Source organism: Seriola aureovittata, chromosome 4, assembly GCF_021018895.1.
Source record: "Seriola aureovittata isolate HTS-2021-v1 ecotype China chromosome 4, ASM2101889v1, whole genome shotgun sequence".
Lineage (NCBI taxonomy): Eukaryota > Metazoa > Chordata > Actinopteri > Carangiformes > Carangidae > Seriola > Seriola aureovittata.
In genome coordinates this window covers 12,108,124-12,120,958 of record NC_079367.1, presented here as the reverse complement: position 1 = coordinate 12,120,958, position 12,835 = coordinate 12,108,124, and the positions used below count along the sequence as shown (strand labels likewise).

Below are 12,835 nucleotides of genomic sequence, written 5' to 3'. Positions count from 1 at the left end.
CTTAAACTGAGGCACCATTACTGATCTGTTTCTGCTGGGTCTCCATTAATATATGTTAATGAGTCAGACTCCAAAAACAATAACGCAATTATTCAGTTTTATTCACAGGCTGAAAAGATTAAAATGTTGTTTTGTTTTCATGATACAGGAAGATGAGGATATCTGTGCTCTTTTTCATTGTCCAGAAATGAAGTCTTAGGTTCAACAACTGTGACAGAAAAAGACCTAAAGGAAAAGGAAAGTGACAAAAAGGTGCCAAAAAAGTATTTAGTTATTAGCTGACTAGTGAAAGTTTTCTACATCCAACCAGTCATCTGCTCCTCCATGAATGACCATGACAAGAAATTAGAAAAAGTGTCCATCTGAGTATCTGAAATGGTGTCTTTAAGCTGCGTCTGTGCAGACAGCAGAAGGGATGAGGCTGGCTCATGAGGGGTTTCATGCTGAATGGTTTTCTGACTGACGGATGTAATAAATCATAACAACAATAATGTCTGCCTGGAATACTGACAGGATATTGCTTAAATGCTAAAGCAGAAGCTCAAAACACCACATTAACCTGTCTCTGAATATTACTGAGTTGATATTGTTGGCAGGTGACATGACAAAGGTCAGGCAGGTTATTAGCTTTTTTTCTGAAAGTGTTCCCAAAACATTAAAAATCTGTCATGACATTTAATTATTTCTACTTCCATCCACTTTCTTCTGTGCGGTGTGTACCCGAGCCTATCCCAGCATGAACCCGAGCCTATCCCAGCATGAACTGAGCAAAAATACATCTTTCACTCGTTTCCTGTCCATCACAACTTTAGTATGTAGAGAGGCAAACTTATTTAACACTCACATTCACACCTACAGGATAATTAGTTTCCAATTCATCTGCATGGCTTTGGATTGTGGGACGAAACCAGGGCATTTGGAAGAAGACAAAATGCATATGGATGTTTTTGCCCTGAGGTGACCGTGCTTAATGCTGAGCTGTCATACCAAATAATCAATCAACACAAACAGAGGAATCTCACACTCAAACTGCCTTCATTTAATCCCATTACAACAACATATGCTCATATTTCATTTTGTGAAATTGTAAACTTTCAGCCTTTACTAGACTATAATGCAGCTCGCATGATTTGACTGATATAATGCCAAATGTACATGACCAGATTTTTGACCATTAGACGACAGAAAAACGTCAAATGATTCTGACAGAAAGTCAGCCACCGCTTCTCCTCAGCTGAGAGTAGTTGTGGCTAACGAGTTAGCACAGAAATAGCCTCGCATCAGCAGAGATCTACTGTAGTTGACACTGAGCAGTGTTGGTGTTTATACCTGAGCAGGTTGATGGACTGTGACTCCATACAAACAATACAGTAAGCTCTCCTTTAGGCATCCTTTAGCCCAATATTCCCCTTTTATATGTAAATCCTGCTCTTTTCCCATGTCAGACTTTTGTCAGTTGTCCATTTATGAGGAATACTAAGACTTATTAGTCTGCCTTCTAATGCCATAATTTAGTTTTTTAATCTATGTGTGTTTAAGACACTGTGCTTGTTCTGTGACATTTCTGGACACACAAGACGCTCATGACATCAAATATTATTTGAGTTATAGTGAAATGAGTCTTTGTAGCAAAAGTAGAAAATGACAATTAAAACGTTATCAGTATATTAAGATACAAGACATGCGTATTTTGACACCATCAGTGCATTTGTTCATATTTTATCCACAGCACAGAGTTCAAAACTAAGCAAAAGTGTTATTCACAGGCCTTAAAATTAACACTAGTCATCAGCCACATCCTAAAATATTCAGAGTGGTCATGATTCATCAAGTCTTTCAGTTTTATTAGACACTTTGGCTAGTTCCTCAGCAGTTCTTTCAGTCAGTCTATTGTATTATGAATGAAGGACAAATTTGACTTACTTGCTGCCATGGCCTGTGACTTTGCTGGGAAGGATATAAAATGTCTGACACAGCCTTGCATCATGATGCGAGCTTGATATAAAAACACATGAAACTCAGTTTGTACTTGTGACAGAATTTTAGTCACTTTACAGTGTGAGACATTTTGACCCTCAGCTTCTTTCTTGGGGACAGACTGTATGGTCTCCAGAATTGTATTCACTCTGGATTTATACCTTGAAAGCTCTTGTGTCTTCATCACCCACTGTCTGAACCACTTCTTTGCTCTGTTGGTTCCTTACTTTTTAGTTTATTTGTTTTTTTTAATGCTTCATTCGGTCCACTTCGCCTGCTCGGCTGCATTTGAATCCCTGAGTCATTCTACTTAGGAAGCAGGGATATCCCAGGGGAAAGTGCATCTTCCTGTTTGTCTGGACACAAATATACAAACTCAAAAGAGTTGTGTATCGTACACACATTCCTGTGGCTATATGAAATCTGATACTTCCGCAATAGCACATTTTTGACTTGATTAGTATGGTTAATTATGTACTAGCGGCAATTATCATGGTTTTCTGAATGTATTTACTTCATTTCTGGATCCTTTTTTTTTGTTTCTCTTTATATAATCAGATCACATCGCAGGGCTCAAACCTCATGAGAGGAGACTGGAGAGAATACTGCGGGGGGAAATTACTCTATTGAGGGATGATTTTCAAGTATTATTTTGTCACTATCATGAATTAAATATTTTGTTTTAGCTGGATTGCGGGTTCTCATTATGCACTGCACATTTGAGATAAAAATTACTGCTGGCTATATGAAAGTTTAATTTGGTTCATCTAGCTAATTGCTGTGTGATTGATTATATAATTAGTATTTATTCCCTAGCTGTTAAAGTCACATAGTTCTGGTTGTCATTCCCTCACCGTGGTAATGCAGTGTGCTTCACAGCTATCGATCTGTGGAGACTAATGTAGTTATAGATGTGTGTTGGGAGGTACATGGCATGTGTGTTGCAGGGTTGTGTTTTCTCTCCAGCCTTATATTTCCTGATGTTTGTACTGGTCCTGTGAGATTATGCAATGCAGAAATGCTCCAGTTTCTCTCTTTAGCCTTGACTTCAGCAAGAAGCGAATGCTTGACAAATACACACTCAGTCTTAAAAAGAAGATGGATCTAGATCAGGCGCATCAATTTTTAACTACATCTCTCATTAGTAAAACATGAAATATAAGACCCTTGTAGACACGTCACATGAAGTTTGTGCTGATATTCAGACTCCAGCAGCACATTATCATAACCTGACACACTGGTACTTTAAAGCACCAGGTTTCTTTGCCTGATAGATTTTCAGTTGATTCAATAACCCATTTATATGAAATTGCATCTGGAATAACCGACAAAAAATTTCAGCTGAAGTGTTTGTATAGTTTCATGATGAAACTTCATCATAAGCGATTTGATGAGTGGATGTTTTCTAGCATAGGCAATCCAACTTATTACTTCAGAATGGCAATGAAAACGACTTCAGGTGAAAAATTTAAAAAATAGCCACTTTTGGACAGGCTGTGATTGGCTACCAATATTGCAGCAACATAACAAATCAGTCAAAGAAGCAACGCATGGCTCTATGGATAGCAGTGTTAGTCAGCTGTTTGGTTCACTACCAAGGTCCGAATTTAAATATATCCACGTTTCTATACAACTAAAGTGCAGCAGCAAATGAGTGATGTGTTTTGTAGGAAACATATTGTTATATGTGGTGTTAGTACAAGCAGTGCTCCAAAAAGCAGTTGTGCAATGTATTCATTCAGTTTAGTTGTTGGATGTAGTCCAAATAAAAAGAAATTTTATATATATATATGATCTGCAGGTATTTAAAACAGCAGTTCTTATCAAGGGAAAGACAGAAAATCTAGGGTTGAACACTAAAAAAATCTTTATGAAGCAGAGTTATGGGCCTAATACTCAACCAAACTACAATACTTCACTTTGAACAATAGAGACTATTCTTAGAAATAAATCTTGTTAAGTGTTTGCTCATTTACAAGCTGCAGCTCGGACCAAAAAAGAAAGAAAGAAAAGAGAAGTGTCTGCAGATATTGTTCGGCCAAGGTTCAACCTTCACCAACCAACACTGCAGATGCACTGTGACATCACTGCATCACAGAGACTGCAGTGGTTCAGATACAAACTGTGTCCGTTCACATGTAGCTTTGGAGGAACCTTTATGAGAGACATTTATCCTCTTTGACATCCTGCAGAGATATTTTCCATATTTGTGAGCAAGTGTTTTCATGAGAGAGTGATTAAGCAAATGCCGTCCGTATGTATTCTCCCTCCACACAAAGGGGTGTTGTCCTCCTGACTGAGGGAGGCAAAATGGTGATAAACAGCCCAGATTAGGAAGTAAGTGGATTATAAAACAGATCGTCTCTCTGCAGCATGATGGGACAAATACTTAGAGAGTGTGTGTGTGTGTGTGTGTGTGTGTTTGTACAGGGAACAGGTGCAGTGGGGGCATGACAACACATACACAAGCACACAATTAAGGAAAAGTGTGTGTGAGACAGCATGAGAAGCTGATACGGTCACTCTGCAGGTTGCCTGATATCGTTTTAAAGCTCCTTTTATAACGATCAAGATGCATTACCATAGCTATAGTAGCTAGGGAACGTGAAAGAAATTAGCACACAGTACTATACACAGAGTGTGTGTGTGTGTGTGTGTGTGTGTGTGTGTGTGTGTGTGTGTGTGTGTGTGTGTGTGTGTGTGTGTGTGCGCGCACGCACGCAGATATCTGGGAATGTGTGTCCTCCTCTGTTATGCTACCTCATATGTATTAGGTTCAAAATACTGAAAAGTGTGACAGTTTGTGTAATTGTGTTTGGACCCCAAGGCAGACACAGACTAAGGTGAGCTGGTTTTAAGTGGTTTAATGTTAAAAGGATGAGGTGAGTGTGGAAGTTGGCGGCAGGCGTGGGCTGGAGACTGGCTGAGGGGAAAGCAGGGAATGGAGGAGTCCGGCTAGAGGTGCATCTTGAATGACGGTGGGGAGATTTTCAGCTGAGATGGTGTGGCAGGTGAAGACTGGCTGAAGGCAGGCCCTGGATTACTGAGCACAGGAGAACAAACAGGCTTGAGGAAAACAACAATTTAGCACTAGAGATTTACTCAAGAAGAGAAAGTGGCCAAGAGTATGTCTACCACATTGTAGACTGGACAGTATGGCGACGAATGGAGAGCCGAGGTTCTTGCACTGAGAGCTTGATGTGGTGATTGACCGCAGGTGTGAAGTGGAGTTTGCTGAGAACGTCGTAGAAAACGTATTGTGTGGCCTTCAAAGTCCAGAGAAAGCTGTGAAGATTTTGCTCCTCTTTTCAGTCCCTTACTTTAAAATTTTGTTGACATGTTTCTTCAATTGTATACTTCAGTTGAGTTTTGGTGTGGGGTTTGAGTCAGCCCTGCCTTTCCAACTAGTATTGTGTGTGTGTGTGTGTGTGTGTGTGTGTGTGTGTTGTGTGTGTGTGTGTGTGGTGTGTGTGTGTGTGTGTGTGTGTGTGTGTGTGTGATTAGCTGAACGATTAGGCTATTAAAGTCTACCCCTGCAGTATTATCACCTACCGCTCAAAAAAGTCACCCCATAAACAGTAAGTGGCTGATAAACTGGTAAAATTGAGTGCTCAGTTAACTGCTGTTATGAAACAGCTGACAGCTTGAGCTCCACCAGGGTTGGAAGTTCACAGCAGCTGATCTGACTGTTCAGACCGAACCCTCTTCTGTACAATAGTTCTTAAAAATAAGTTCTTAAACTTAAATTCCTAAAAGCAGTGATTGAAACGAAAAGGAAACATCTCTTTCCAAATCCTCTACTGAACTGAGAAGGCTTTCCACAACACTTTGGATTGTGGCTAAAGAGATCTGGAAAGGAAATGCTCTACATGCGTTGAATTTATCACCTTCACCTTCGCCTTCACGGTTTTCTATTGCACCTGTCCCCAGCTGGAGTTAAATGTGCACACTCTCCACCTCCTTTGCAGGGATTTGCTTCCGTTCAGCCACAAGTCTTGTATGTATTGTAAGCTTTAGCATTGCAGTATTAAAATATTCGCAAAACCGTGAAAACAGACCCCAAAAAATCTTACTAAAGTATGTGGACATTGTTGTCAGTATACTTTTGGCCACATATTTGATTCATTGACAATTTAACATTCACAATACAGCCTTCTCCAAATAACTGACCACCATAACACACCTTTGTTACTGTTCTTGCACATGAATCATTTTTGTTTTTCCTGTGCAGATTCAGGCAATGCACACTGAAAATAATCTCATAATTTCAGCTATTGAGCTTTTTGTAGCCTTACTTGAAGGATTACATACTGCTCAGACATGCTCAGGCCAAAAACAAGACTATTTTTCTCGTAAAGTTCTTGTAACGCTTGCAGCACGTCTTTATCCAGCAACAGCAGTTTGTAGAAGATAAATCATCACACTGCTGCTTCGTTTTTCCTCAGCACATTACCTTTTCTAATGATTTCCCTCTGTTTATTATCAACACCTACTTACTCTGCAATATCCGACTGCGTTTACCTCTTAAAACTTCAGCAGGCTGCAATACAACTCACTTCAGTCCCTGGATGCAGTGATATAATGAAGCTAGGCGGCAGTTTCTTAATAACATTATTAATCTATGTGGAGAAATTCTCTTTACTCTCTCAAAGGTCAGAGGTCAGCTTCAGATGTGTTGGGCTGGTTGGAACTTACTGTAATGACTCGCTCAAGGACTCATCTGTCAGGCTTTCTATCTGAGCTTCTTTGTCCCATTAATTACTAACTTTGGAGCTTAACTGAATGATTTTTAATTATTTAAACACTATTGCACAGCCATTGCAAAAACCATGTAGTCATCTTACAAATGATATATTTTATAGGTCCATAATTTACTAATAATTTCCTGGAAAGAAATCCGTAAGAGATTTTCTTTTTTTTTTTTTTTTTAAAGAAAAGCTTAATTAAAACCCAAAGAAATATAAATCATTGTGAATGTACTATTGTAAACTTTATTCTTCATACATGTTGATTTGTTTGCTTCCTATAGATGAATTTCCTATTTTTTCTTTTGTATCTCTCCATGCTGTGCACCGGCTGAAAACTGACTAAACTATACCATCTCTCATTGAACAGTCTTCATTTCCCCTTAAACAAATAACCAAGTTATTGTAAGCTGTTGTTGAATGTTTTACACACCATTTGAAGGAACTAAGGAACAGAATTTCAGTGGCTGTTACTGAGTGAAAACCAGCTTTAACTCAAACATGTATTTTCTTGTTTTCATTTCTCAAGCTACAGTCCATTGACACAGCACATCATATCTATTAGCTGCGTCATCAGAGTATAAACATTTCCTTTCTGTCAAGGTGTCAGTAAAATCCTCAATAAAAATCTGACACTGCCACACCATCACATTTTAGTTGATTGTCAGAGGATGTCATGTTGTAAGGTGCGTACATAAACAGCTTATTTAAAAAGCATTGTTCGCTTTGCTACTCGATCTCTCACGCTCAGCATTTTAGGTGTCAATGAACTCAAAAGACTTTCAGCTGCATTTATGAAAAAAAAGGGCATTTCATGCTCTCCTGCATGTAAGTCCATTCTCACCAGGCATAGTCAGCAATTTGAGTTTATCTTTAACTTACATTATTGATGTGTTGCCTGTGTGGAGACTGAGATGTAATGTAGTGTCATGTGCTTAGTTTAAACTGCTAAATTAAATTATCCATTTGCTGAGTTTCATTTTTAAGTCATGATGTTCCAAATGGACAAACTTAAAGCTGAAGTTTTCACATTTACACACTATCTTGCTTCCTTTACTGATTTTATGCTTTTACACTGACGCTTGTTTCATTCCTTCAATCCAATTAAAACAGAACGTGCAGAAAAACATGTCAATATGTGCATGTGCATAAATGTGTCTCCCACCCATAGTTTGAAGAATATATGTGTGCTGTCTGTGCGTGTGTCTGTCATAGTCTTCCTTTGGAGGCAAATTTAAACTGAAGACCACTTGGCTTGTCCAGTTGTAGACGAAAGACCTATCTTTGATTGGGGAAGAGCTGTTTTTTTGGTCAGTGGTTATGGTTAGAGTAAGTCTCCAGGAAATGGATGCAAGTAATGCCCCCAAAGGTGACCTAGAACCTGTGTGTATGTGTGTGTGTGTGTGTGTGTGTGTGTGTGTGTGTGTCATGTCTCCAGAAACAGACTCATCCATCTTCTCCACCAGGTTAAAGTGATGATGCCAATGGCTTAAGTAGCGTTGCTGTTTCCCTCCATCTGCCTGCATTGATCCTTCCTCCTCAGGGCGGCCATCCCAAATTAGCAAATAGATCACAGCACCTTGTGAAGCAATTAATTTGGCCTCAGAGAATCTCTTTGTTCTGTTTGTTGGTCAATGTGGGAATATAGATAAAGGGACTAATGTGTGTTATTATCAGATGTTAGAGGAAATTGATTGTCAGAGCCGAGGGCATATGAGCTGTTTTGTGCTGGAGATTAACAAGCAACATGATCGAGGCATAATATATAGATTTCACCACTAATATCACCAAGCACCAAACTAACAAATACCATATAGAATTCATAGAAATGCCACCAAAATATAGGTTAGGTTCTGCACCTGTGAAGCAGTGACACAGGCTGCTCGATCTCAACATACTGAACCAATAAGAATGATAAAAGTGTAGGTTATCCCACCTCAACAGGTGCAATTAGAGAGAAAAGGAACTGTCAGTCAGGTTTTGTGTACTGCTCCAGTGACCTGAGAAGAGGTCTAATTAGGCAAACACATGAAGATTAGTGAGACTGAATCTCTTAATGAATTGCTTCAACAATCAATGGCATCTAACCAGACATGTATATAGCTCTGTGAGAAACACATTCCAGCATAATGTAGTCCATTACAACAGCACAACTCACTACCACTCAGTAAGCATATAAGTAAGCTTCCTAAACACAGAATATGTTGCAGAGCTGTTGTATGAGATTGAATTACATAGGTTTACCTAAAGTTGTTACAACGATTGTCATCATATGCCGAGTTGTTGCGATACAGATTTTAGATGATATACTGGGCCGTGTTAGTGAGTCCTGTTGTGTTCCTCTTCGTGTCGGAGCACATTCTATGCGGTCTGGACACTCTTAGGATGGAAGAGAAATCTGGTGCGACAGTTGAAAAAGGTCACGAGCTGGACTCCAATGCTTCCTTTAACCCAGACAAGCCAACATTGCTGTTCTCTAAAGGTTGATAAACTCGATCCCTGTTGCCATTTGACTAGAGATAAACTCAGCAGACTGTGTAAGAACCGAAGTGTGGCCTGCTGTGGCTGTTGAGATTGCTGTGCTCCAGAGCAGAGAGACAGAGTTTGATAGAGGCTCGGCGAGTACAAACCTGAGAGAGATTAACACTAATGAGCTGTGACTCGGTCGTGGAGAGAGTGGACTGTTAATGACGCCCTGTTGTTCTGCTTCTCACTGTTTCTCTTTCTCTCTCACTCACTCACTCACTCACTCACTCACTCACTCACTCACTCACTCACTCACTCACTCACTCACTCACTCACTCACTCACTCACAGACACACACACACACACACACACACACACACACACACACATATCTACATTCACATGCTCACAGGCACATCGATATGCACCAAGGGATTTGCTATGAGCATCACTTCCATCCCTCTGCTCAACGTCTCTACAGCATGGGTTTTTGTTTTTCTCCTGGTTTTATTAAAACTGTTATCAGAGCACATTTAAATCGGACAGCTGGAGCTGCAGATAGCCTACCTGAGGTTGTTTCAGTAAATTTGCCTCATAAATAAGAGGCAGCAGGATTATAGACGTTCTTAAGCCTAAGAAGGCTCTGAAAGCCAAGCAAGAGGCAGCATGGTGTCAGGCAGTAAGCTACACAAGCTTGGCTTTGTCCTCTTTCACCTTCAACATCCATACTGAAATGTTTTCCTTCAAAATTTGATCAATTATTGATGCAGGAAAAAGCATGAAGGAAGCTGTCAGGGTACATTTTTCACAATGTCACATGATGCGGGAAACCATGTTTGGGGACGAAATGCAAGTCTGTGTATCTGCAGGCATGTGTATACTGGTGTGTGTGTGTGTGTGTGTGTGTGTGTGTGTCTGGAAAGATGGAGCAAGTGAGGCAGAAAAGCAGTCCTGCAAAAACTGATTAGGGACACAGAGTCAAAATGTTATAAAAGAAAAGAGCAGAGCGCAGAGTGTAAACGAGGAAGCTGATTCAGAGGCCGCTAAAGGAATAATATGACTAACATGAGAGAGGAAAATGATCAGTGACACTTTGAATTACTCATACATTTTCTTGCTCTTCACAAGGACTCATAAATGAATTCCAGCTCTACACTCTGGGTTTTCACTGGGAAAATGGACAAAAGTACAAAAAAAAAATTGTGCAGAGTACCGCAGTGCACAGTTAGATAATAATGTTTTTGTTCTGTCTCCCTCCCTCTGTTTTTATTTATTTTCTCTGTTATTTCAGTTTCTCACAGACCCGTGTGCCAGCAGCCCCTGTCTCCATGGAAACTGCAGCCGGAGCGACAGTGGGGAGGAGGGGGAGCCGGCCTACACCTGTGAATGCACTGAAGGCTACGAGGGGGAGAGGTGTGATCAAATCCTATTGGACCTGCCGGCTGCTGACTGGGACCCTGCTACCCCCTCCGCTCCTGAACTGGCTACCCCCGTCGCCTCCACCACCGCAGCCGCCACTCAGCCGCAACAGCCAACCACTGTGCCCTCCACCACAACGCCAGCACCTCCCACCCTGCAGCCATGGCAACCCAAACCTGGGCAGAGGCTGCTGGTGGTGCCGTGGGAGGCCGACAGGGTGAGATAACCTCCAAGCTAAATTTAAGATCCTGTGGGTTTAACTTTAAAATGTTCAAAGATAACATATGTTGTGTGTTGGTGTGTGTGTGTGTTTCAGGTGACGGAGGGTTTGCACTGTGTGAGTCCTGAGTTGTGTGAGCTGACATCAGGAACTCTGACTCTGTCTCTGGAGGTGCCTGAAGAGACGGCTGTAAAGTAAGAGTACCATTATGTACCTTTTATGACTGACTAGTAGCCCTCTAAGTGCCGGGCTGGATTAACTAGCTTGGGGGCCCTGGGCAAAATGTAGTTCTGGGCCCCTATTTATGCCCAGTTTCTCCAACTACCTTTGCCTTGTACAAGATTCTGTTGCCTACAGTATAACTTAACTTAATTTATTTTGCCCAGGGATCCAGAAACTAACCAGTGCTACTATTTTATAATACTCTCCTGCTACATGTTTGCTGTGTGACCGTAAGTTTGTGGTCGTGTTGATTAAACATACTATCTACTGAAATAATACAGGTATTAAAAATAGCATTTGACACAGGGCCTGTTAGTAATCTACTCTTGCCTTAAAGGAGCTGTTCACCAAAAATCTGTGTTCTGAGTATTAAATACTTGTGGGTATATAGGCTTGAAAAGTGGCTCTAAAAAGTCAGCAGCTTGCTCCTTTGGATAAACAGTACTTACGACATAAGTAGATTCCAATAGCAACCAGTATCAACAGCCTTTGAAGTGAATATTTGATCCTTACTGTCTCTTAACGTCTCTTGGTTTCACTCACACAGGTGTTTTCGCTTGTGCCTGATTAGACTGTTTCTCAGGACTGTGTGGGTGTGAACCTGCAGTATGTCCTTGATGGTCATCTCTGTGACTTGTCCTGTCAGTTTTCTTGCACCTGTTGTGGTGACACCAATTACACAATTATACAGTTTTTACCATTTCGTCATGGATTTTGCTCTGCCCAACTCCAACCTGTACAAAGGTGTAGCCATCCAGAATAAGTGAAAATGGTTAAAAGTGGAAAGTGGGTGTGCAGGGTCTTTAATATTGCTATAAAAAGTCAAATAAAGATTTTGTTTTTGTTGACCTCCAGATGAAGCTCTTACCGTGTTGTGTTGTCACACTTCTGTAATTCTTTTCACCAAGGTGGAGATATTGGTATCCGTCCGATATTCCTGATAACTCATTTTAACTCATATAATAACTCACATTCGGCTCGTCACACAGGTGTAAATAATAACATTAACGATGGCTCCATTCTATTCAAGTTTCCCAGTAAGTCATGACTGAGAAGCAACATACACAGCACCAGGACCCAGGAATTCAGCCAACACTCATTTTATTATTCACACCTGTGCTTTTCCTACTGTGACATGTCAAACTGAATTACATTTAAACTGCCTATTCTCAGCATAGCTCTGCTCATCTTTAACCTGTGCAGAGGTGAAAACAGACTGAATAAGTGAAAACACCTGTGAGTGCAGTGCCTTGGAAAGTATTCTTGTAAAAAGTAATGCAGTGCAGTTTTTGTTGACCTCCAGAGGATGTAGTTCCTCAATGTCAGTAGAATGGGGAGAAAACCTTCCCAAAATTGCGAGGCAGAGTTCATGCATTATTCCAAGATGGTCAACCCTGCCTACATTAGCTATTTTTGCTGCTCAGAATAATTTTATTTGGAGCAGTTTGTTTAATAAATAACATTTTAAATTATTTGACTTTTTAAATAATTTCATAATTACATGCAGAACATTTTCATGTGAACTCAGCATTACTGCAATGATATGAAAATTTACACAGGTGTGGTCACAGGTCATAGGCATGGTTACAGATATAGCAGATATGAAAGTTTCACCGAGACGTGGTTAGTGAAATAGTGTTTTTCAGCTTGGTCTTAAGTAAGGACACAAACTCCCTGCACCCAACCTACAAACTGCCTTAATTAACCAGATTGGCCGTGCTTGTTAGCCTAATCAATGGGAATAACAACAAAGCATGTTGTACAGTCTGCATAATCATAAAGAAGC

General features: G+C 40.4%; 1 protein-coding gene across 1 annotated transcript in view; it reads left to right on the top strand.

Moving 5' to 3' along the window:
* Positions 1 to 12,835, top strand: part of dner (delta/notch-like EGF repeat containing) — a 53,313-nt gene that overhangs the window by 18,930 nt on the left and 21,548 nt on the right. Inside the window, exons 2-3 of the mRNA XM_056375049.1 lie at positions 10,480 to 10,824; positions 10,924 to 11,021. Coding sequence (XP_056231024.1) covers positions 10,480 to 10,824; positions 10,924 to 11,021 — 443 coding nt within the window. The remainder of the gene's footprint in view (positions 1 to 10,479; positions 10,825 to 10,923; positions 11,022 to 12,835) is intronic.